This window comes from Protopterus annectens, chromosome 2.part0 (genome assembly GCF_019279795.1).
Source record: "Protopterus annectens isolate FY-2018-M chromosome 2.part0, PAN1.0, whole genome shotgun sequence".
NCBI classification, from domain to species: domain Eukaryota; kingdom Metazoa; phylum Chordata; order Ceratodontiformes; family Protopteridae; genus Protopterus; species Protopterus annectens.
In genome coordinates, this window is record NC_056728.1 from 218,879,705 (window position 1) to 218,906,037 (window position 26,333).

General features: G+C 42.8%; 1 protein-coding gene across 2 annotated transcripts in view; it reads left to right on the plus strand.

The window, feature by feature from the left end:
• Positions 1-26,333, plus strand: part of LOC122793025 (MOB-like protein phocein) — a 565,681-nt gene that overhangs the window by 322,782 nt on the left and 216,566 nt on the right. For both annotated transcript variants that reach the window (XM_044060679.1, XM_044060677.1), the window contains one exon: positions 25,823-25,909. In XM_044060679.1, the coding sequence (XP_043916614.1) occupies positions 25,823-25,909 (87 nt within the window). The remainder of the gene's footprint in view (positions 1-25,822; positions 25,910-26,333) is intronic.

A 26,333-nucleotide genomic window follows, 5' to 3' on the forward strand; every position in this document is an offset into this window, starting at 1 on the left:
ATATGTGTATGCTGAGACCTTCAATGTTTTGAATTGCTGGATTTGCACAGCTTTGCCAACAGCATATGGGGGGTTATTGTTAACTTCATTCCCCCTAGGAGCCAACAAAACCTGGGAAAACTTAGTATGTCACATCACAAGATAAAGTAGCATTGCACTTGTCTGTTCGACAGAAGGGGACTGTGTGTTTTTACAAAAATGATACAGTTCAGGTGGGTTGGAGCAATTGCAATGTGACTGTTCCTTATAGATACTACAGTAAGACTGATGACACAGGGTCCTTTTGCAACACGAGCTATGGTTCATTTGTTGAACTGATGCATAGGACAACTGATGAAGTAAAACATAATGCTGACCTTTATAAACAACTGTCTATGATAGACAAAAAAATGTTTCATCCAGAGCCAGGGCATAGTAAAGTTACTACCAAAGTAGAAGACTGTTATTTTGTATGTGGTAGGAAAGCATACAAGTGGTTACCTGAGAATTGGTCCGGCAGTTGTTATTTGGGGTACCTGGTTCCGGCCATACGACACACAGCAGTTTTACCTCAAGGGAAAATTCGGAATGTTTAACGAGAAATCAAGAAGTCTGTCAATCCAGAAGGGCAAATCAGTGCGGGCTGGAAAAACCATCATGCTGTGAGCTTAGGGAAAAATGGACCGTCACATATGGACTTGGGTGATACCATCATCTCGTGGGCAGGTGTACTGCCAGAATATGGAGCAACTAAATCAATCTGGGAACTGAAAAAATTGTCTAAGCTTCTTGAAATAATTAGCAATGCAACCTTTTCTGCCCTAGAATTGGTGACTGATGAACTGACTGCCATGAGAACAGTGGTGCTTCAAAATCGCATGGCTCTTGACTTCACCCTAGTGGCAGGAGGAGTGCTGTTCGTATATTCCTGACCACAAACACGAGATAGACAATCATCTTGAGGTAATTCAGCAGGTGTCAGCCTTGACCAAACCAGGACCAAATCCATTGACGGACTTTTTCCAGAGATTGTTTGGGGGGTGGGGCAGTATCCTGATGAACATCCTGATTGCCATCTGTGTAGGAATGATCCTACTCGTGATATGTGTGTGCTGCTGCATCCCCTGCATAAAAAGACTGATTAAAGACTTTATAGACATGTCAGTTTCAGAAACCTTATACCAAGGTGCTTAACTTGAATTGCTGAAAAACTGAAAATGCTTTCATAAGTTTAAAAGGAATGGCTCTCGACTGCAAATCCTGAGTAGGAAGAGGTTAGGGGAAAAAAAACTGTTTATGCTCATCCTGAAAGTAGAATAAAAGTATTAAAAGGGGGGAAATGTTAGAAAAATATGTAATAAGTAATAGTAATATACATGCTTAATGCATTCGAGATTTAAAAGGGGTTAATACATTTATTCTGTTAACACTGCATGAATCTGCACAGTCATTCTGTTTTCTGCTAATGTCAGCAAATAACAAGAAGTAATTCATTTCTGCTAATGTCATGAAAATTAACAAAGGGATATTGATTTCTGCTTATGCCATGAGAAAACATGCAGCTGTTGGAAGCTATTGATAAAGAAAACAATAGATGCTTGAAAGTTTAAACCGTAGTCAGCATTACTTGTACTAAAGCTAGAAATGTACCTTGAATCTAGGTAAAATGTAACACATGTATTAGGACAGTACAATAGAAGAATTGAAATGCTGAAATGGACTGACATAAACCCAAGGCCAGGTTGTTTTACTCAAAATGTTTTTGCAGAATGACAGATATTTTAACTTGGTCAGCAATAAGTCTAACAATATTTTCTGTAGAACATACAGAAAGCTGTGTCTAACTACGTTAGCATTAGAATGCAACATTTTCTATGTGACAGGAAGAGAACTGTATAAGTATAACCTACTAGTCATTAATCATTTAGACAAATCTTGTGCCTACATGCTTTGTCTCCTTGCTGCAAGTAATAAAGGGTGCCTTGCTTGAACCTAACATGAATTGGTCTTTGAAGTTTTTTCCTTTGACACCTACCTTTATGCCAAAGGTGGTATCTAGTGTGGCTCTTAACCAAACCATCCATTTGCCAACTTTTTATCCAAACCCCCAGAATAAAGGGGAGAAACTTCTGCACTCTTTGGACATACACAGGCAGCTACGCTTCTACTTGGACAAAACAAAAGCTTTCAGGAAAACTGAGCAACTTGTTTGTAGCATATGCTGCAAGGATCACAGGGCAAGGCTGTCTCAAAGTAGATTATCTCCAAATGGATAGAACACTGTATTCGTTACTGCTACACACAGAATGGAAAATCATTCCCTAATAACATTAGACCACATTCCACCAGGGCAATAGCCACTTCAACAGCCTTTCTCAGAGAAGTACCCACCAAGGAAATTTTGGAGGCTGCAACTTGGAGTTCAGTGCACACCTTTACCAAGCATTACCACTTGCCTCTTTACTTTAAATCCAGAGCAGGATTTGCCACTGCAGTTCTGCAGGGCATCATAGCCAATCCTAACTCTTTATAGACCGACCACCCAACCTTAGCTTTGGGCTTCTACCCAAGTGTAATGACTGCAGCAGTGTAACATGATGAACATAGTACAGTTTTGTACCTACCATAAATGTAGATGTTTGAGTGTTCACACTGCTGCAGTCCAGGTTATCCTCCCTCCATCCCCTCTGTCCTAGCTGGACTTATCTATACCTTTCTATCCTATACAACCTTTGTGGTGTATTTGCTTGTAACTGAAGGTATTGTTTTTATTTTATATATATATATTTTTTTATTAGCAATATGTATTGCCTACCTACTTGGGGGCACATGACATCTGGGGCAAGAAAAACTGAAAAAAATGGCGTTGGATGCATCTTGTATACCCCTGGCGCACTGACGTCAGGGAAGAAGGGACAGCAACCGACGCTGGACCAAGACTTTGGAACTCTGGCTGACTGCGGGACCGCCTGATGGCAGGATAACCCAAGTGTAATGACTGCAGCAGTGTGAACACTCTAACATCTGCATTTATGGTAGGTACAAAACTGTACTTTTGTGGTGGAGTGAACACCAGCACTTACTGTATTGTTTTCAACAGTGACCATGACTTTAAAATGTTTAACTATTCAAGTATGGCAGTGGATACACCTTTGGCTGATCTTCTTGCCAAAGGTTTAACATTTGTCCCAGATCAGTGGGCCAACCTGGCAAGGACGGTTGTCGATCTAAAACTTTTTACATGTAAATTAAATGTGGATAACATGTTTAAGAACCAACCCACAGTAAATAATGAATGTATTATACCCAGTGTTTTCAATCCACCCTTACCTCCTACTTTAACTTTTGAAAGTGTATGTGAACTTGATTTACATGACATATTAGATAGTAATAGATCTGTCCCTTCTAGTAAATCATTAAATTTTAATGAGCAAGACTGGGATAGGTTGAATTCTTTACATTTTCAGAATGTTAGGATAGTTAAACCGGATAAAGAAGGCGGCCTTGTGGTTTTGATGAATTTGATTAGAGGGACCGTATGCTGAGATTGTTAAACACTGATAATTATATGTCAGCCTCAGTGAATTAACTGAACAAATCACAACAGAAAGTGAAAGTTTGTTTAAATGACTTTGTTTATAGAATCTAGGATTTCTTTGGATCTGTATAATTATTTGTCATGCCTAGCCCCACTGACACCTGTGATTTTTGGTATACCGAAGATTCACAAGAACTTAGAGGACCCACCTCTTCGACCCATTGTGAACGGGAGAAATTCCATCACTTTTTCCATTGCCAAATATGGAGACACAATTTTGAAGAAATTAGTTGAACGTGTGGACCACATAGGTTCATAGGTTCATAGGTTTATACTAGGCTATCTGCCCTAAGGCATTTATAAGCCTAGCCCAAATTATTGTGGCTTACGCCACCCCTTATATGAAAAAATACTGTGCCCATTAGTTTGTTGTGCCTCTGTCCAGCAGTGACCCAGAGATGATTCCCGGGGTAAACCTACGATCTCCCATCCACAGGTCTAGATTTCTCTTGAACAGAGTCAGCGAGGTGCTCTGCCTCACATGGACCGGGATTTTATTCCACAGCATAGGGAGTCTCTGAGTGATAAATCTATCCCTCCAGCACGTCCTATTTATATCCGTGCTAAGGTTTAAGTCGCTTGCTCTAGTGGTTTTGGTGGATTTGGATTTTTGAGGTGGAGCATGTCCATTAATTCCGGGTTGGACATGGCCTTGTATGTCAGGCACATGTCACCTCTGAGCAGACGGTATGCGACTGAATAGAGCTGGAGTTTCTTCAATCTGGCAGCATATGACAGATTTTGGAGTCCCTTTATCCTTTTGGTGAGGAACTTTTGGGGTCTCTCCAATTGCTGCAGATGTCGGGTGAGATACATCCCGAATGGGGCATTGTACTCGATCATTGGTCTGATAAGTGAAGAGTACAGGGAACAATGACCTCACTAGATCTGGATGTGAATCCCTTCATGATCAGGTGGGCAATGTAGAAGGTCTTTCTAACCACTTTAGCAATGTGAGTGTCAAAAGAAAGGCCACTGTCAACCTGGGTCCCCAGGTCCCTGATAACCTCTTCTGTGCTTAGTGGATTGCCACCTATATGGTAGCTTGGGGTTACCTTGTTTTTCCCGAAGGGTATGACTATACATTTTTGGCGTTTAACTTCAGGCCATGGCTCTGGCACCAGCTATCTGTTTCCGTGAGTCCCTTCTGAAGGATATCAGTGTCCGATGCACTTTCCACTATGGCGCCCAGTTTGCAGTCATCTGCAAACTTTGTCAGCCAAAGTCCTCCCATGTTGGCCTGTACTTCTGAGAAGTAGATGCCAAACAATAGGGGCCAAGGACCGAGCCCTGTGGGACACCACTTGTGACCGGCTTGGAGTCTGACACAGCGCCAGCAACTCTAACCCTGTGGGTTCTGTCCTTAAGCCAGTTTGCAACCCATCTTGTGACATATGGATTTACATTTATGCTGGTAAGTTTTTCTACAATACCCGAGTGGGGTATTGTGTCGAAAGCCTTGCAAGGTCAAGGTAGGCTGTATGGACTGCCTTTCCCTCATCAATGGCCTTGGTGACTATTTTGAAGAAGTCGACCAAGTTCAAAAGGCATGATCTTCCCTTGACAAAGCCAAATTGGGTCGGGTCCAATGTCTGCAAGTCCCCTATATCTTTGTTTATGAGCTCCATTATGATCCTCTCCATAGCTTTGCAGACTAGACTTGTTAAGCTTATGGGGCGGTAATTACCAGGGTCCGTGGAGGCGCCACCTTTGTGGAGTGGGACCACAGTTGCCGTACGCCACTCCTTGGGCACGTATCCTGTGGTAAGGCTGAGATTAAACAGCTGCCTTATGTGCGGGTTTAATTCCTCATTTAGCTTGTGTAGCACACAGCCGGGGACACCATCCGGTCCCATTGATGCTGTGTTTTTAGCTTTAGAGAGAGCAGCTTTCACCTGCGCATTTGAGATGTCCGGGAGGCTACACTCGGCTGGGATAGTTATCTCTCCTTTAGGGGAGAGGGGTGAAGTTTGCACTGAACCTGTCTGCCAGTATGTTGGCAATGTCTGTGGGTTCAGTGATTTTTGTATCATTTTGGACTAATTCTGAGCATATCTGTGAGTTTCCACCCAGGTTCCTAACATAGCTGAAAAAGGCCTTATGATTGTCCTTTGAATCCATGGCAATTTTTCTCTCAAAATTGGCCTTAGTTGATTTTATGAGTGCTCGTAATTTTTTACTAATAATGATCAGGGGTGACTTCCCTTTTATGGATTTTGTTCTATCATGTAATAGCTTTCTCCTCTTATTGTAAAGTTTGTTAATGGCTGGGGTCCACCAGACTGGACGTTTGCCCTTTGTGGAAAGAGTCTTGGTTTTATTTGGGATTGCCTGATCCATGCAGTCCTGGAGGTGTTCATAGAAGGCATTTGTAAGGGCTTCCGCAGCTTGGGTTGTGGTTTCCTCTGACTCAGGGGCCTTGAAGGATACCACACCAGTCTTGAGTAGTGTGAAGTTTGCTTTAGAGAAGTTCTTCACTATGGTCTTTTGCAAAGATTCCTGGTCCTTTCTTAACGTCAGTGGTTTCGAATTTTGACTTTCAGCTTTTCCCGGTTAGGGGTCACTACAGCGCAACTCCGGTCCACTCATGATTGGTAGTGGATTTTTACAGTGCCGAGTTGCCAGCCTGACACCCATCCTTCAAAGAAGGCACGCCCATTCACGCTCATACCTACCTGCATGTCTTTAATGTCACTCGACCGCGGGGAGGACATGCAGACTCCACACACAAGGCCCTCCAGCCAAGAATCGAACGGGAGAACCTCTTGCTGTGAAGCAACAACGCTAACTGCTGCACCACCATGGCCTATGGTCTCGAATACAAAGATCATATTGTTTTTCTGACCATTGACGTTAAGGGCCTTTACACTGTCATACCTGTGGATATAGGAATTGAATGGGTTTCCAGTTTTATGTTAGACAAGGGCAGTACAGCTAGAGAAATTGAGCTTGTACAAGAATTGTTGGATTTAATCCGGACTAATTATTTTATGTTCGAAGGGAGATATTTCTTACAAAAGGCAGGTGTGTCACAATGGGCTCTCCATGTGGGGCTAGCTTTGCCAACCTTGTGATGGCCCATTGGGAGCAACAGTCTGTCTTTAATAATGTGTTTAGAGGTAATATCTACTACTACACTAGATATTTGGACGATGTGTTCATTATGTTTGATGGCGCAATTGAAGGCATTCCCGAATTTATGAACTACTTGAATGATTCTATGAACTTTCTGCCTTTCACATATAGTTCAAATACAGAAAAAATAGCTTATTTGGATGTAGAATTGTGTAAGGACAGGGAGAATTAATTATTTAAAGGGAAGATTTATAGAAAACCCACCTATTCTAATTCTTTTCTTCACTACACTAGTGGCCATCCTCACCAATATAAGAGATCTGTTAAGGGACAACTGGTGAGGGCGGCCCGTATGGTTTCTGATGAAGAAGAATTTTATGTAGAATGTCAAACCTTGAGGGGAATGTTTTTGAAACGTGGATACCCTAGCCACCTTCTGGAAGAAATTATATTTGAAGTCCAACATAAGAGAAATAACTGAGTATTTACCCCAATCCTTACTAGTACACATGAAGCCTGTAGCATCCCTATATCTTCATTTGAGCAGAATCAATTAAATAACATTAACATATCAATTTCAACATTGTGTTACTTAGATTCGCTAGAAAGTTAAGTGCTGTTCTTTCGGTTAACTTATTACATTTCCTTTTCCATGTTCTTTCACTTGTTTTTTCCTGTTTTTAGATATAGGTAATAATGTGTATTATGTCATTTGTCCTCATGATGTATCTCCTTTTGTCTATATGTGGAGCTTTTCTCCCCGGGCCTCTGCTGAAAATGGAAATATATCCAGTTGGACCAGCCCGGTCAACAAATGTAAAATAAAATAAAATAAAATAAATAAAATAAAAATAGGGTAAATCCAGTTAGTGTGACCTTTATTAAATCATTTAGCACTGATGCCAACACAGTGCGACAAATTTTATACAAAAATTGGACCTTAATTAGTTCAGATACAAACCTTAGTTCTCTTCTGGAGTCTAGACCTAAAATTGTGTATAAAAGAGGGTTGAACCTTAAAAGTTTATTGGAGAGGCATAAGAACCCGGTTGTGAGAGCTCCAGGCATGTACAAATGCGAGAGCTGCTCCCAGTGTAAATTCATGGAGGCAGGTAAGACCTTTTCTATTAGGGGCAGGAAATATTAAAACAAAAGATTCAGTTGCGCCTCTAAAGGGGTGGTCTATTTGGCTACCTGTAGCCTCTGCCCTTGTTTCTACGTCGGAAAGACCGTCTGCACATTCAAGGCCAGAGTATATGAACATATTTATAGCATTAGGAAGTTAAAATTGGAGAATGCACTAGCTAAGCACGTGCAGGAGCATCCCCAGCACAGTTTCAATTTCAGGGTGATAGACCAAATCGAGCAGGACCCTAGGGGGACCCCTCACCCTTAAGCTAGAACTGTGCGAATTATTATGGCAAATAAAATTGAATGCCTACAACCCACCAGGGGTTAATGATTTCTATTCTTTAGCTTGTGTATTAAAATTAGAGTTTACAGAGGTAATTGATTATATCTTTTGCACACATTTTTTGTATGTATTTTTTATATTCCCATTTTTTTTTTTATTCTTCTATTACTCCTCATAACTCTGAGTTGTGGAGATGTTTTTATATTACATTTTACTAAACCTTTAATATTCTAAACCTCTTTTAGTCAATTGACAGCTTAGGTAACAGTGGGCATAGGCCTTTTGTTCATTCATGTATTTTTTATTTAACATTTTCTAAAATGTATTTATATTTGGCACACCCAAGTAATTTTTAAAATAAGATCATTCTGAATATGTATGTACATAGTTCTATAAATGTCTTTTCAGTTTTTGTATTTATATTTTAAGGTATTTAACATCTAATTGATTTTAAATATTTGCAGCTTTTGCTTTTAGATGTTAATTGATGGAAGCATGTGACAGTTTAAATAGCTGCATTTTGCACACGTTCTGGTTGTCTGAAGAAGTCTTGCTCACAGAAGCAAGACGAAAGCGCTTGCATTATTCTCTGTTTTTGTGGATATATACTGTCTCTGTGGATTAAACTCTAGTCCTTGGAACTGTCTTGCTACCAGTGGTCATGTTTTTAGAATTTTGGCAGTTTTTTCTTTACTGGTTTGTCTGAGGCTCAGCAGAAGTCGAAGGCTGTAAAGTTCTGGCCTCCTTCTTAGGCGGTCTAAGGGGGACGTCAGCAGGACCTTCCATTCTAATTTTAAGAAGCTTCAGGCATCTGTTCTCAAGATACAAATTTAGCATGAATGCCTGGCAAATCGGGCAGATCTTGTAGTTGTGAGCTCTACCTAAACCGAACAAACATTTGTGGGCATCCTTATGAGGGATCTGGCATCCACAATGACACTTATCCTTTCTGGTTGTCATTAACAAGCAATATTACAATAAAGAAGAACTTAAAAAAAGGTTCCCCAAGGGGGGTACTTATCTCAAAAACGATTGCAACGTCAGCAGTAGCAGGAACACCTGGTGTACGAATGGTGGCTGAAAAGTTCTGAGGGCTGGTGTGTGCCGAAGTCACTTTTATGGCCCACGTTCCTCCACCTTGCCTGATGTCTGACACACCATAGAGGGACTGAAAACTTTTGAATACTGGCTGTACGTACACGAGACTGAAGGGATAAACCCAGATGCAGAGTACTGCAACATGGAAGAGAAGGACATGTATGGTTATGGTAATATTTTGCACAACTTTTCTGTATCCAGATCTAAGGATGGCATTGTTTCATTTTATTCAGAGCTGAAAAGACCATGTCAAAATTTCTCACTTGATATATCGGACAGCTAGAGAAGCTCCAGGTTTTACTTACTAAGATTACTTAAGATCCTTGATTTACAGAGAGAGGCTACAAACATTATTCCTTTATTCTATCTTGTAGACTCTTGAAGAGGGCTCTGCACCATTAGTGATGCTGTTGCAGTATTCTTAACTTGGAGGATTCCCTGCCAAGGTTGGCCTGATGTCTGGCCAGTATACTGAAGCCTTTACTTACCTTGAGGTACACCGTACATCGCATGTATGCTCCTCGCATACATAGAGCATAAAAGTGACGGCCAGAAGTACCATCCTTAGAACTTCTCTGCTGCCAGTCTAAACGCCATCTTTGATCATCGGTCTGCTTGCCTGAGTTGTTTGCTGGTGTATCAAGCTGTTCAGATAAGTTCCCCATTGGGGTTTTCTTATCTCTGCTGCTTTTTGTTATGGGGTTTTACATGCCATCCAGAAAAGGCAAGTGCCAGTGTGGGAGACGGATTCCGCATAAGGACAGTCACGAGCAGTTCTTGTTTTGCTTAGGGCATGTTCACTGTGACAGTTTGCAGTATTTGTCAGGCCTTTGTGCCTAAGACTTTACAAAGTCATCTTTTTTTTCCTCGCAATTTACTTGGAAAACCAGCGTCTCAAACTTAGTAAAAGACGCTATGGAGAGAGCTAGGCCTGATGTGGAGTCTTCATTGAAAAGAAAGGGCAAAAAACCTAGGTCGGACTCTTTCGCTGTGCCTCCTACATTGGACAGCTCTCTTAAGGCTTATGAAAGTCCCAAGGTTCACCTGGTTCTGAGGTCTGATTCCTCGGCTGGGACCGTTTCAGAGGCCACCATGGATCTGACAACAGGCATGTCTTTGGAGGCACTGTAGATGTCCATTTCGGATGGTTAGGGGAAACTAAGACTGATTATCATAGAAGGGCCTGGGGGGGTTCCTCAAATCCTGGTGAGGGAGGAAGTTCCAACAGTTATGGAGTGTAGGCCGTAAGCACGTTTCTTCTCTCAGGACCCTCAGTGAGTGGCAAAATTTTACCCAGGGCTTATTTAATTCCCTTTTGGCTCTGAAGTCTCCTTTGGGTGTTTCTGCCCATGTTCCTCCTTGGACATCCCCCCCCCCCCACACAAGAGAGTTGGGAATCAGGATTTTTCCAATGAAGATGTTTCTTTGGATGAGGAATCCTTGGCTCATTCCACCCAGATTCCATCCCCTTTAGATTAGATTATGCCTCTGCTGAAGAGGAATCTACCGGTCCAAAATCTGCTATTGAGGACATTACTTTTGGAGATGCCATTGCTAAGATGAGGACGTTCAAGTGGGATCGCTCCTAAGTTTCAGATCTGCAAAAGAGATATGCGCTCCTACAATTGGAGTCTTCCTCACCTTCTGTTCTTCCTCCAGTTTTGCCTGCTTTGCTGGATGCTTTCTCTTTAGCATCACAGGCTATGAATTCACAGCCCCTGCTCCTAAGATGCCTGACCATTTTTATATGAGTGCCCATCTGATGACTCTTCGGTAGTTTGTTTCAGACGAGCCTTCCAAGTTACTGCCCTCCACAAAACTTCTTCTAAGGAAAGCAGGATTATGGAAAGACTGGGAAAGAAGGTCCATACTTTTGTCACTCTTATCTTTCATGCTATTAATTACCAAGCTCATAAGACTAGATATGTTTTGTCTCTCCTTTCCCAGGCTACTCATGGTATCTCTGACCTTCCAGATTCTGAGGGCAAAACTTCAGCCTTGTGTTTGTTAGTGGCTTCCTCTCGGGTAGCTCATCATTCTTTTAAGTGCAGCTGTGATGCAACAGTAGCTTCATCTAGAGCTGTTGCTTCAGGATATGTATTGAGGTATTCCTCACTAAGACTTCAGCCTCTGCCAGGTGACATAAAAGCTAATTTAATGGATGATTCTCTGGTAACAATTGCTTCTCTGGCACTGCTGCTGCTGATTTAAGTTCTTGTAGGAGAAAGGCAAGGAGTTAAGGACTTGCAACATCTTTTTGATTAACCTGCATGTAAGATCCAAAGGAACTAGACTTCCAAGCCAACTTTTGTTCAAAGACAGGCCCGCCATCATCCTAAAAGTGAAAAGAGTGGAATTAAGGGTTCTTCCAGCTAAAACTACTCTGACTTCTGCTGAGAAGCAGCCCTTTCCTGACAAGCCAGGTTGTATCTGAGTATCACACTTCTCACAGCCTAATCCCCCCCTCGCTTTGTCTTTCTGTCTCTTCCAGTTTGGTCAAGCCATAACCAAAGACTCATGGGTTCTTTCCATTAATTCAACAAGGGTATTTCGTGGTTTGGAAATCCCCTTCCTCCCTTTATGGGCATTCCTCAGTCACCTCAGTAGCAGTTACATTTATTCCCAGAGGCGCTTCAAGAGCGGTTACATCAGGGAACTATTCAAGAGGTTCCACAGACCCAAAGGAGAAAAGGGTTTTATTCCAGAATGTTTCTGGTGCACAAAAAGAAGGGTCCTTGGAAACCCATTCTGGAACTTTCACACCTAAATACCTTTCTGTATTCCCTTACTTGGATGATTTCCTGTTTCAAGTGTCTTCTCCAGAGATCTTACTGCAAAGTGTTCACTTTGCCATTACTCTTGCATTGTCTGAGCCTCACAGTAAATTTCAAAAAGGTATCTTCTTAAGATCATGTTTTCCTGGGGTGTAGGATTCAGGCTGTGCCTATGTTGGCATCCCTGCCACTGCCAAAGGGCTTGACTCTCATTTCCTTCTTTCAAAATCTTCTTTCTCTGACCTCTGTCACAGCCAGAGTTTGAGACTTCTGGGATTTATGGCATCCACCATCCTTATGTTACCTTTAGTCGAACTCCACATGAGGAAAATTCAGTGGTTGCTGCAATCAGTCTGGCAACAATATGCACATCCCCTAGAATTTACAGTTCATCTTATTCCTTGTCTAAAGAAGGAACTTCTGTGGTGGATTCAGCAGATGTCTTTGAAGCCAGGCCTTCCCTTCCATCTGAAGAACTGTTCAGATGCTTCAGACATAGATTGGGGAGCAGCCTTTGGCACTGTGAAAGTACAGCGGGTCTGGTCTCCTCTTCAGCAAAAGGAGCACATCAACATCAAAGAGATGACTGCTTCTGCTGGCCCTTCAAGCTTTCCATCCTCTTCTCTACCCAGGACCTCTCAGCGTTTACAGATAACACCATAGTCCTGTGGTATGTAAACAAATGGGGGAGCAAAATCTTACCTTTGCATTCTAGCTCTCATGGTTTGGGAACTTGCAGAACAGTATCATGCAACTCTTCAGGTAGTTTATGTTCCCTCAGATTAAAACTGTGGCAGGCACGATGAGCAGGTCCTTGACCCAATCCTGTGAATGGATGCTTCACAGAGATGTGTTTTCTGGACATTGTCCGCTCTGAACAGACAACTTCCTCAGTTTTGTGCCAGAGTACCATGCCCTCTGGTTTGGGAGGTGGATGCTCTTTCATTTTCCTGGAAGGGGATGATGTTCATCGTGTTACCCTGCTGCAGTCATCACATTTGGGTTATCCTGCCGTGAGGCGGTCCTGAAGTCTGCCTGAATTCCAAAGTCTTGGTTCAGCGTCTGTTGCTGTCGCTTCTTCCCTGACGTCAGTGCGCCAGGGGTATATAAGAGGCATCCAACGCCATTTTCTTCAGTCTTTCTTGCTGCACGGTGCACGAAGCAGAAGCAGTTCGCAAGTGCCGGTCAGCCGACACCTGAGGTTTTCGATTCGAATTTCAGTCCGAAGTCTTCAGTGAAGCTAAGTACCCCGTTGGGGAACATTTTCTTGCCTCAGTCCGATGTCAGAAAAAGTTAACAATTGCATTTCTTGTGGGAAGCAAATACCTCATAAGGACTTCCATTCCTAGCCTAGGCCCAGACCACGACGTCACAGGTTGTCGGTTTTGTGCTAGGTTTAATAAACGCCGTTTTGACTTCGTACGGCATTACTTTGATAGGAAATTTAATTATATCATGCCGTCGGAGCAGCTGACGACCGGCATACATAAAAAACGCAAGGATAAGGACAGGCAGCCTAGGAACAAGCCAGACTCCGAGGCCTCTGCTGGGCCTGTCGCTGGTTCTCCGGTTTTCAGTGAGGCGCCTACGCAGCCCCTGACAACCACAGAACTGGAACCCCAGACAGCTGCGGATTCCCAAGCAGAACCTACTAGGCCGACGCAGCCATCTTCCGACACCGGAGCAGAAGTAGACCCTGGTGCAGTAGAAACACCTTCGGTTGCAGAATGTGTCTTCAGACCGACTAGTCACCATTAAATCTTATGCTAAGCTTAAAACTCCTTTAAAACCTAAGAAGACTGTACATCAGTCTACAGTTCAAGGCCCCCTGCCTAAGAAACAGATGCTTAAGATGGCTGAAGATTTGATTACCCTAATCAGGGGTTCCCATCCCCCTCCTGATAAAAGACCAAGACAAGAGGAGGATTATGCTTCCTCTGACCAGGTTTCAGTTTCCTCAGATTCTTCTGAGGAACAGGATTACACTTTTCCACCTTATGAAGAATCTGATGCTGAAGACTCTATTCCCTCAGCATCTCCCCCTGAAGACTACTCCTTTGGGGAAACTTTACATACCATGAGGGAACATTTCCACTGGGAAGGCCAGGACTACTCTGATTCTAAGAAAAGGCTCCGAGAGTTCCTTTTACTACCCCAGCACAGACCTCTTGCTATCACTCCAGTTTTAGATATTGTGGATGATGTTTACTTGGAGTCTAGTTTAAATCCAGACTCTCTACCTCCTGCTCCAGCCAAACCAGACAGATACTACAGAGTACCTGACTCACACAAATTCCTTTATAAAAGCCCTGTGGCTGACCCAGAAACAATTTCCCAGGGTCCTAAGGGAGCTAAAGCTTGTATGGCTAAAAATCCTGTGCCCTCTGAAAGGGATTCCCGAACCCTAGATAGATGGGGAAAGAAAATATACACCTCAGAAACTCTGGCTATTAGAGCATTAAATTGTCAGTTTCACATGTTGAAATATCAGCAATTCCTAATGTCTCAATTAAAACAAAAAATGAGCACACTTACTGAACAGTCTGAATTCAAGGAAATACAGGATCTGTTGCATGCAGTTGAACAGGTGGGCAAACATACTTTGCAATGCGGATTTGATTAGTTGGAAGCTTCCTGTAGAGCAGCTGTTACTGGCTCTGCCATACGTAGACATGCTTGGTTAAAAGAACAAACCCTTCCTGATCATGTTAAAGCAAAATTATTGGCTGCACCTTTACAGCAGGATGTATTATTTGGTGTCAAAGCAGAAGAGGTTTTAAAGAAAATGGAGGATAAGGCAAAGTCTATGCAGACGGTCAAGGATTTTTTGCAGGTACAACCCCCTCGTTTCAGCAGAAATTGGCCAACAAAAAACTGTTCCTTTCCAGCTTCTGACAGATCACAGAGGGGCAAATACAGACACCCAAGGGGCAGAGGTCAGTCGCAAGGCCCTTACAAACCTCGCCAATGGGGTACTACTACCCAGAAAGGAGGAAGACAGGCCCCAAGCTAGCAGAAGACAAACACAATGACTCTGTCCTCAAACTACCAAGCAAATCTCTCCTGGCAGCTCCCTTGGGAGGAAAATTAGCATTTTTTTACAGACAACTGGCACATCATCATAAAAGACAAATGGGTCCTAAACATTGTCTCTCAAGGATACAGATTCCACTTTCATACCTTACCAAGGATAAGAGGAATGCCAAACCTGCCACCAAATCAGTGGGCAGAGGCACAAAAACAAATTACAGCTCTCATGGACATGAGAGCCATTCAACAGGTACCTACACAGGAGCAAGGACAAGGATTTTACTCGAGACTCTTTCTAGTCCCAAGAAAGGACAAAGCATGGAGACCCATTCTGGATCTTTCAATTCTGAACACCTATCTGGAAGTACCAAAATTCAAGATGCTAACACTACAGCAGCTTCTTCCCATGCTGGGCAAGAATGCTTGGCTAGTAACGTTGGACCTCAAGGAGGTATGCCTGCATGTCCCTATCAGACAAAATTGCAGAAGATACCTCCGCTTCATTGCAGGTTCAACGCATTTATCAATTCTCTGCACTGCCCTTTGGCTTATCTACTGCGGCCAGGGTCTTCACAAAATGCCTGGCACCAGTAATTGCATACTGCAGACAAAGGAATTCAAATGTACCCATACCTGGACGACTGCCTTATTCAAGCAGAAAGCAAGGACATTCTTTTAAAGCATCTGGCATTTGTCAAACACCTTCTAAGTTGCCTAGGGTACATAGTAAACGAAAAGAAATCAAAACTAGTGCCCTCACAAAACATAATATTCCTGGGTGCCAGCTTGAATGCAACGGCCCAGATGGCTTATCTCATGCCAGACAAGCAACAACAGCTGACTCAATATTTCAAAATAATGGCAACAAAAGACCCAACTCCCTGCACGAAAAATTCTGCAGGCCTTGGGATTCATGGCATCTTGCATACTACTAATACCATTTGCAAAACTGCATATGAGGAAATTACAATGGTACCTGAAAAGCATATGGACTCAGCACAGCCACAGCTTGGAAACAATGATACCACTCATTCCCTGCCTTCAACAGGAGTTTCTATGGTGGGCACAGGCATGTCACCTCAACAGGGGTCAGCCTTTCACCTTACCCACAGCCAGGCAAACTATGACAACAGATGCATCGGACTATGCCTGGGGAGCACACATGGCAGGACAGTGCATTCAGGGCAAATGGACTACTGATCAGAGGCATCTGCATATCAATCAAAAAGAAATGCTAGCAGTACAGAATGCCCTAACAGCTTTCAAGGACCTCTTACACCCAGGACAACTAATTAAGACGGACAATACCACAGTAATGTGGTACATAAGCAAGGGGCACACATTCTTACCCTCTATGCAGGCAAGCAATGACCTTGTGGAGCACTGCACTGTCTTACCAGGTTCAATTACAAGCACAATTCCTGCCAGGAAAGAAAAACACATTGGCAGACGACCTAAGCAGAAACATCATGGATCCACACGAGTGGAAACTAGATCCACAAGTATTTGCAATGATAGCTCAAAAATGGGGACGCCCGGACATAGATCTGTTTGCAAGCCCCCACAACTACCAACTTCAAATATTTTGCACAAGGACATTCCATCCACAAGCTTGGAAAGTGGACGCCCTCTCATTCAGTTGGAAAACATTAACAGTGTATGCCTTTCCTCCACTGCCTCTTCTAGCAAAGGTACTGCTGAAAGTCAGATTAGAGAGGCCACAAATGATACTCGTTGCACCAGACTGGCCACGCCAGCATTGGTATCCAATTCTAAGGAACATGGCCCACGGCCCACCTTGGATTTTACCACAAATTCTTCACCTGCTCACCCAGCGAGACAGTCAGATTCTACACAGCCAGCTCAAGACTTTAAACCTGGCTGCATGGCAAATTACCTAAACAACCAGCCAACACCTCTATCCAAAGCTGTTATGGATGTCATTCTGGAGGCCCAGCACCAGGAAAACCTATTCAGACAAATGGAAAAGATTTTGCGCCTGGAACCAGGCTAAAGGCCAAACTCCCCTTGATCCAAACATCCCTCAGATTCTACAATATTTAACTGAGATGTTGCACAAAGGACTTTCCTTTTCATCTATTAAGATCCACGCCTCAGCAATTTCAGCTCATTACAACACGGATCCTCCTTTATTCTCACTTCCACTCCTAAGACAGTACGTCAGAGGGGCTAAGAACATAAGACCGCCAAGGAGAGCACCAACACCTACTTGGGATCTCAACTTTGATCTGGAAAAGATTACACTGCCGCCCTTTGAACCAGCTTTTTCAGCTGATTTAAAATTTCTTTCATGAAAAACTGCCCTGCTACTAGCAATAACCTCAGCTAGAAGAGTCTCAGAGCTACAGGCACTAATGGCAGTGGAGCCTTTCCTCATTTTTCATCAAGACAGAGTCTCTCTACAAACTAACCCTTCCTTTATGCCAAAGGTGGTATCCAGTGTGGCCCTAAACCAAACCATTCATTTGCCCACCTTTTTCCCAAATCCCCAGAACAAAGGAGAAACACTCCTGCACTCTTTGGGCATTCACAGGCAATTACGTTACTACTTGGATAAAACTAAGGCTTTCAGAAAAACTGACCAGCTCTTTGTAGCCTATGCTACAGGATCACAAGGAAAAGCTATCTCAAAACAGACCATTTCTAAATGGATAAGGCATTGCATACGTTTCTGCTACACGCATCATGGGAAACCAGTACCTGCTAACATTGGGTCCCACTCCACCAGGGCTACAGCTACATCAGCAGCCTTTCTCAGTGGAGTGCCAACCAAGGATATTCTGGAAGCTGCAACTTGGAGTTCAGTGCACACCTTCATCAAACACTATTGCTTACCTCTATATTCTAAGACTAGAGCTGGTTTTGCCACTGCAGTTTTGCAGGGCCTACTAGCTTCTTCTAACCCTCTTTAACTCCAACTCCCATCCTTAGCTTTGGGATTCAACCCAGGTGTAATGACTGCAGCAATATATATGTGTATGTGTACGTGTATATATATATATATATATATATATATATATATATCTATTTTGCCTACCTATTGGAAAAAAATGGCGTTGGATGCCTCTTATATACCCCTGGCGCACTGACATCAGGGAAGAAGCGACAGCAACCGACGCCGGGCCAAGACTTTGGAATTCAGGCTGACTGTGGGACCCCTGACGTCAGTGCGCCAGGGGTATATAAGATGCAGCCGACACCATTTTCTTCAGTCTTTCTTGCCGCGCGGTGCACGAAGCCAAAGCAGTTTGCAAGTGCCGGTCAGCCAACTCCTGATATTTTCAATTTGAATTTCAGAACCGAAGTCTTCAATAAAGCTAAGTACCCCATTGGGGAAACTTTTTCTTGCCTCAGACCGATGTCAGTAAAAGTTAATAATTGCATTTCTTGTGGGAAGCAAATACCTCATAAGGATTTTCATTCTTCCTGTATTCCATGCCTAGGCCCAGACCATGACGTCGCTAGTCGGTTTTGTGCTAGATTTAACAAGCACACTATTAAACGTCGGTTTGACTTTGCTCGCCATTACTTTGGCCGAAGGTTTAATTATGCCATGCCGTTGGAACAACCGACGACCGGAATACACAAAAAACACAACGATAAGGACAGGCATCTGAGGCCCAAAACTGACAATGAAGCCTCTTCTAGGCCAGTCGCCGGTTCTTAGTGTGGCGCTTTCGCAGCCCCTGACACTTGCTACCTCAGAGCCACAGGCCGCCTCTGACTCCCACGTGGACATGTCTAGGCCTCTGGAAACTCAAGGTGTTGGGCCTACGGAAACTAATCCCTCAGATGGGTCCAAAGCCGCTGAGCAGGCATCGGCTTCTGACGGTGTTTTCAGACCTTCACAGCTTACCATCAAAACTACAGCCAAGTCTAAAACTCCATTAAAGACATAAAACAAGTAAAGCATTCACCTGAACATGCCTCCATGCCTAAAAAACAGATGCTCAAAATGGCCGAAGACTTAATTACTCTGATCAGGGGTTCCCGTCCCCCTCCTGATAAAAGGCCTAGACAGGATACAGTCTGTGATTCCTCTGACCAGGTTTCCATTTCTTCTGATTCCTCTTCAGACCAGGGATGCTCTTTACTCCCCTATGAGGACTCTGATGCTGAAGAATCAATTCCTTCAGCCTCTCCTCCTGAGGATTACTCTTTTGGGGAAACTTTACATACCATGAGGGAGCATTTCCATTGGGAGGGCCCGGATTACTCCGAATCCAAGAAAAGGCTCAGAGACTTTCTTTTATTGCCTCAGCACAGGCCCCTTGCTATTCCGCCAGTGTTAGATATTGTGGATGATGTGTTCTCTGAATCCAGTTTAAATCCTGATTCTTTGCCCCCTGCTCCAGTCAAGCCAGGCAGGTACTACAGAGTCCTTGACTCTCACAAATTTCTTTATGAAAACCCTGTTGCTGACCCATAAACTATTTCCCAGGGTCCCAAAGGGGTAAAGGCTTCCACAGTTAAAAAATCCAGTTCCCTCTGACAGGGATTGTAGAGCATTAGACAGATGGGGAAGAAAGTTTACACTTCTGCAACTTTAGCAGTGAGAGCTTTAAATTGCCAGTTTCACATGCTTAAATACCAACAATATTTAATGTCTCTGTTAAAACAGAAAATGCTTACAAGTTCAGAACATCCTGACTGTAAGGAAATGCAGGATTTATTGCATGCAACTGAACAAGTGGGAAAACATACTCTGCAATGTGGTTTTGATTCATTAGAGGCTTCTTGTAGAGCAGCAGTTACAGGATCTGTGATTCGAAGGCATGCTTGGTTGAAAGAACAAGGTTTACCTGATCATGTTGAGGCAAAATTATTGGATGCTCCTTTACAGCAGGATATTTTATTTGGTGTTAAGGCAGAAGAGGTATTAAAGAAAATGGAGGATAAGGCAAAATCTATGCAAACAGTGAAGGATTTCTTACAGGTACAGCCACCTCAATTTAGCAGAAATTGGCCTTCAAAGAATTGGTCCTTTCCAGTGTCAGACAGACCACAAAAAGGCAGATACAGACGCCCAAGAGGCAGATCTCAGCCCCAAGGCTGTTACAGACCACGACAGTGGGGTGCTTCAACCACAAAAGGAGGTGAAGACAAGTCACAACCTTATAGGAAACAGTCCCAATGACTTCCCCCTTCAAATGCCAAGCACTTACCTTTTGGCAGCTCCCTTAGGGGGAAAACTAGCACTTTTTTCACAAAATTGGCATATAATCACCCAAGACAAATGGGTTCTGAATATTGTGTCTCAAGGTTACAGGTTCCACTTTCACACTCTACCAAGGCTAAAAGGAATGTCAGACCTGCCACAAAATCAATGGGCAGAGGCACAAAAACAAATTACAGCCGTCATGGACATGAGAGCTATTGAAAAAGTGCCACAACAGGAACAAGGACAAGGATTTTACTCTTTTCCTGTTACCCAGAAAGGGCAAAACCTGGAGACCCATACTAGACCTTTCTACTCTAAATACTTACCTGGATGTTCTGAAATTCGAAATGTTGACACTACAGCAGCTTCTTCCCATGCTGGGCAAGAAGGCTTGGCTTGTTACTTTGGACCGCAAAGAGGCATACCTGCATGTCCCTATCAGACAAAGTTGCAGAAGATACCTCAGATTCATAGCTGGTTCAATGCATTACCAATTCTCTACACTGCCCTTTGGCTTATCTACTGCGCCCAGGGCCTTCACAAAGTGCCTGGCACCAGTAATTGCATTTTGCAGACAAAAAGGAATTCAAATATATCCACACTTGGACGACTGCCTTATACAAACAGAGAACAAGGACATTCTTCTAAAGCATCTGGCAATTGTAAAAAGGTTGCTAATTTGCCTGGGGTACACACTAAATGAAAAGAAGTCAAAACTCGTTCCCTCACAAGAGATAATATTCCTGGGTGCCAGCTTAAATACAACGGCCCAGATGGCTTATCTCACGCTAGACAAGCAAGGACAACTGACTCAGTACTTTCAATTGATGGCAACAAAAACCCAACTCCCTGCAAGAAAAATTCTGCAGGCCTAGGGATTCATGGCATCCTGCATGCTACTACTACCATATGCCAGACTGCATATGAGGAAATTACAATGGTACCTAAAAAGTGTTTGGACTCAACACTGTCACAGTTTGGAAGCAGTAATACCACTAATTCCCTGCCTACAACAGGAGTTTTGATGGTGGGCACAGGCATGTCACCTCAACAAGGGACATCCTTTCACTCTACCCACAGCCAGGCAGACACTAACAACAGATGCTTCGGATTACGCCTGGGGAGCACACATGGCAGGAAAATGTATTCAGGGCAAGTGGGCCGTAGACCAAATGCATCTTCACATCAATCAAAAAGAGCTGCTAGCTGTACAAAATGCCCTAACAGCTTTCAAGGACCTTCTGCATCCAGGACAACTATTATTAAAGACAGACAACACCACAGTTATGTGGTACATAAATAAGCAAGGGGGCACTCATTCTTATCCCCTATGCAGACAAGCCATGACCTTGTGGAACACAGCTCTAACCTATCAAGTTGATCTGCAAGCACAATTCCTGCCAGGAAAGAAAAATACTCTGGCAGATGACTTAAGCAGAAACATCATGGATCCTCACGAGTGGAAATGAAATCCACAAGTATTCAGCATGATAACGCAAAAATGGGTGTGTCCAGACATAGATCTTTTTGCCTCCCCAATGAATTGCCAACTGCAGAAATTCTGCACAAGGACTTACCACACACAAGCATGGAAAGTGGATGCTCTTTCGTTCGGCTGGAAAAGCCTAAAAGTTTATGCCTTCCCACCACTGTCTCTCCTTTCAAAGGTACTCTTAAAAGCCAGACAAGAAAAACCACAAATGATCCTGATTGCCCCAGACTGGCCACGCCAGCACTGGTACCCAATCTTAAAGAACTTAGCTCAAGGCCCACCATGGATTTTAACTCAAACTCCGCATCTTCTGACTCAACAAAACAATCCGATCCTGCACAGTCAGCTCAAAACCTTAAACCTGGCTGCATGGCAGATTCCTTAGTCAAGCAGACAACACCTCTCTCTAATGCTGTTATGGATGTCATTTTGGAGGCCAGGAGGCCTAGCACCAGGAAATCTTATTCAGAAAAGTGGAAGAGATTCTGTGCCTGGAACCAGGCTCAAAGCTTTGACCCTCTTGTCCCAAATATTCCTCAGATATTACAATACTTAACTGAGATGCTGGACAAAGGACTATCCTTTTCATCCATTAAGATCCATGCCTCTGCCATCTCGGCTCATTACAACACAGATCCTCCTATTTTCTCTCATCCATTGCTAAAACAGTACCTCAGAGGGGCTAAAAACATAAGACCACCCCGGAGAGCACCAACACCAACTTGGGACCTCAACTTTGTCTTGGAAAAAACTAACTAACTTTACCTCCTTTTGAACCAGCCAATTCAGCAGAATTAAAATATGCGTCACGGAAAACTGCTCTGCTTCTGGCAATAATGTCAGCACGAAGAGTCTCAGAGTTACAGGCACTAATGGCAGTGGAGCCTATCATCATTTTTCACCAAGACAGGGTTTCTTTAAGAACATACCCTTCATTTATGCCAAAGGTGGTATCCAGTGTGGCTTTTAACCAAACTATTCACTTGCCAACTTTTTATCCAAATCCCCAGAATAAAGGGGAGAGACCTCTGCATTCATTGGACATACACAGACAGTTATGTTTCTACTTGGACAAAACAAAAGCTTTCAGAAAAAACTGAGCAATTGTTTGTAGCATATGCTGCATGATCACAGGGAATGGCCATTTCAAAGCAGACCATTTCAAAGTGGATAGGACACTGTATCCGTTTCTGCTACACACAGCATGGGAAAACTGTACCTAGTAACATTAGGCCACATTACACCAGGGGAACAGCCACTTCAACTGCATACCTTAGAGGAGTACCTACCAAAGATATCTTGGAAGCTGCAACTTGGAGTTCAGTGCACACCTTTACCAAGCATTATCACTTGCCTCTTTATTCTAGATCCAGAGCTGGCTTTGCCACTGCAGTGCTGCAGGGCCTCATAGCCACCCCAAATCCTCTATAGAACCAGCCACCCTACCTCAGCTTTGGGATTCAACCCAAGTGTAATGACTGCAGCAGTGAAACACGATGAACATAGTACAGTTTTGTACCTACCATAAATGTAGATGTTTGAGTGTATTCACTGCTGCAGTCCAGGTTACCCTTCCGCCATCCCCTCTTTCTTAGCTGGGACTTATCTATACCTTTCAACCTTGTACTACCTGTGTGGTGTATTTGCTGGTAGCTGAAGGTGTTGGTTTTAACTTTATTGTATGTTTTATTAGCAATATGTATTGCCTACCTATTTGGGGGCACTTGATATCTGGGGCAAGAAAAACTGAAGAAAATGGCGTCGGCTGCATCTTGTATACCCCTGGCGCACTGACGTCAGGGAAGAAGCGACAGCAACCGAAGCCGGACCGAGACTTTGGAACTCCTGGCTGACTCTGGGACCGCCTGACGGCAGGATAACCCAAGTGTAATGACTGCAGCAGTGAATACACTCTAACATCTACATTTATGGTAGGTACAAAACTGTACTTTTCCATGCATACAACTTCTTCTTGGATTTCTAAAACAGTTTCATTTTGTGTTTTCATGGTAAGACCCTTCCTTTTTCTGTTAAGGCTCATCCTACTAGGGCTGTGGCTTCTTCTGGAGTTTTTTTGTCATGGGTTTAGACAGTTATCTCCATTCTTGAGGTAGCTACCTGGACTTCTGTGCATACCTTTACCAAACAATGCAACTTGGATGGAATATCCAGAGCTAGAGCCGGTTTTGCTAGTGTCATTCTTAGTGGCTTTATTAGAGACCTCTACTGGTTCTTCCTCCTCCCAGGTTTCTTCCTGAGCTTTGGCACTCTTCCTCAGGTTAAGAATGCTGCAGCAGTAAAATAGAGGGACATAGTATAGTGTAAAATCTTACCATAACGATAGATGTCCTCCTCTTCACTGTTGCAGTATTCAGTCCCTCCCTCCTTACTACTTACTACTTCTTTTTTTTTTTGGATGTATTGTTAACCCCATTTTCATTGGATTTGCATCCCTGTTGGGACATTCAGTTCTAAGGATGGTACTTCCAGACATTGCTTTTATGCCCTATGTACGCGAGGAGCATTCGTGCGACATAGGGCATACCTTAAGGTAATTAAAGGCTATGGTACACTGGCCGGATGTTGGGCTGCTCTTGGCGGGGAATCCCCCATGCTAAGAATACTGCAGCAGTGAAGAGAAGAACATCTGTCACTATGGTAAGATTTTACACAACTGTACTTTAATAACTCATTCACTCCAGTGGAGCTCAGGAAGTTTGCACTGCAACTTCCAATGGGCGGAGCTTAAGCCTTTTGACAGGAATCAAATTGTCCTTATATTTCAAACAAATGTTCATATCTCTGGAACCATAAGGGTTATGAAAGAAGTATAAATGGCAAACTCTTCAGCGCAGACTATTTTTTATAGTTGTATTATTCTTTAGATTCTAGGTCTTAAATCAACTTTTATAAGTCATAGTAAACGCAATAACTTTTATGTTTGTAATATTTTATAAACTACTTACAATATCTCAAACACTCAAGTTACAGACATGCAGTCAGCAACATTTTATTCATCTAGCTGAGAGCTTTCATATGAGGCTAAGGAGTTCTGTTTGTGTTACTTGGTTTTGAGATAGAAAAATGTGAAAATTATATCTATATAAATTAATATAATAAAAACTACAGTTAATATCTCTTTATCTGCACTAAACGAGGTCAAATACTAATACAGTCAAGTTTGTCATTGTGTAAGATTTAAGATGAAATCTCTTAAAACCTTGTACATAGCATGGTTTTGGAATTATTGATGCAAATATGAACAAGCAATATTTGACTCCTAGAGGTGTCAGTGGGAGATAACTGCAGATGCACCTTGAGGTGGCACTTGGATTTAATGAATTAAAATCCTTTATTCCTGCAAATTGAGTAGCTTAGCATACATCAGAATCAGGGACAGGGTTGTAATTCCTCATCAGCAAGTAAGTAAAACAAAGTGGAGAGAGTAGGCCTCCCTGTCTCTTGAATAGATTGACCCTGCAAGTTAAGACGTGTGTGATGCATTATCATCCTGACAGAACTTGGATGATTGGATGGGTTTCCTAATGTTTATGCAGGAACAGCTGTCCTAGAGAAAGGTGGTACAACCTCAGGATTAAAAGTATTGCCAAAGCATGGATGGTCATGAGACTAAACTACATTGAAACTCTTAAGGTAGGATTGTTTTCCTCAGCAAGCAGTCTGTTTTTATCGAGTTATTTATCTGTTGTATTTGTTGAATGGGAAGGTGTATGGCAGTACCGGTCTGTTTTCATTGCACCTTAAGGGGAGAAAGCGCCAGTGTAACTTAGGTTGCAGTAAAAAAAATTGTTGTACAGTAATTACAGCTGAAGAGCTAGGTTTAAATCTTAATATCAGTTCCAGTACGAGTAGTGCAATCAAAAATTACAGTAACAAATTGTATGCGTTTGAGGATTACATGTTTAACTGTCATTTGGTACCAGAAAATGCAATAAATATTTCCTAATGGAAATTTAAGCAGCCTGTAAATAACCTGTTGCTTTCTGTTTAATACTTCAACTGGACTGATTTTGCCCTTGCACATCTTCATTGGTGTAGCTGCTTTGACTAGAAATAGATGCTGTCTTGAAATGAAAAATTCAGTAGTGTTGGATGCCTGCTTAAGTCTGAGCTGTTTATAAAGCTAACCTTTTTACTGCATTTTGAATGTTTGTAACAGTGCGAATGCCATCCTGACACATGTACCCAGATGACTGCTACAGAACAATGGATATTTCTTTGTGCAGCTCACAAAACTCCAAAAGAGGTAAGAAACTAAATGAAAAATGACATCCTTTACTTAATTTTTACTAAAAATAAAGGGGTGGGGTATGCTTAATTGGATTACTTTTTGTGTCTTTTTTTGGAGAAACCTAGATTGTCTTGGAGTCTGGGAATGAATACTCCCATTTTAACACTTAGTGTTAGATGTACGTGTGCTAAAACATGCAAGCTTGCTAAGTGCAAGATTTATGCAGAACACTGCATTCTGAAGTCTTGGAAACTCTGCTAATGCCACCCATGTAGAACTTACAGTTCAAGTAGATGATGTTAGTCTGTGTTGAAGTGCGCACCCCCAACACCACAGTCCTCCTTTTACCTGCAGTGTACCTTGTTACTTTGAGGTATGCCTTAACTTTAACATCAGTTTTTGGTTTGGCTTACCCTTTCTACCAGATGCAGTTTAGAAA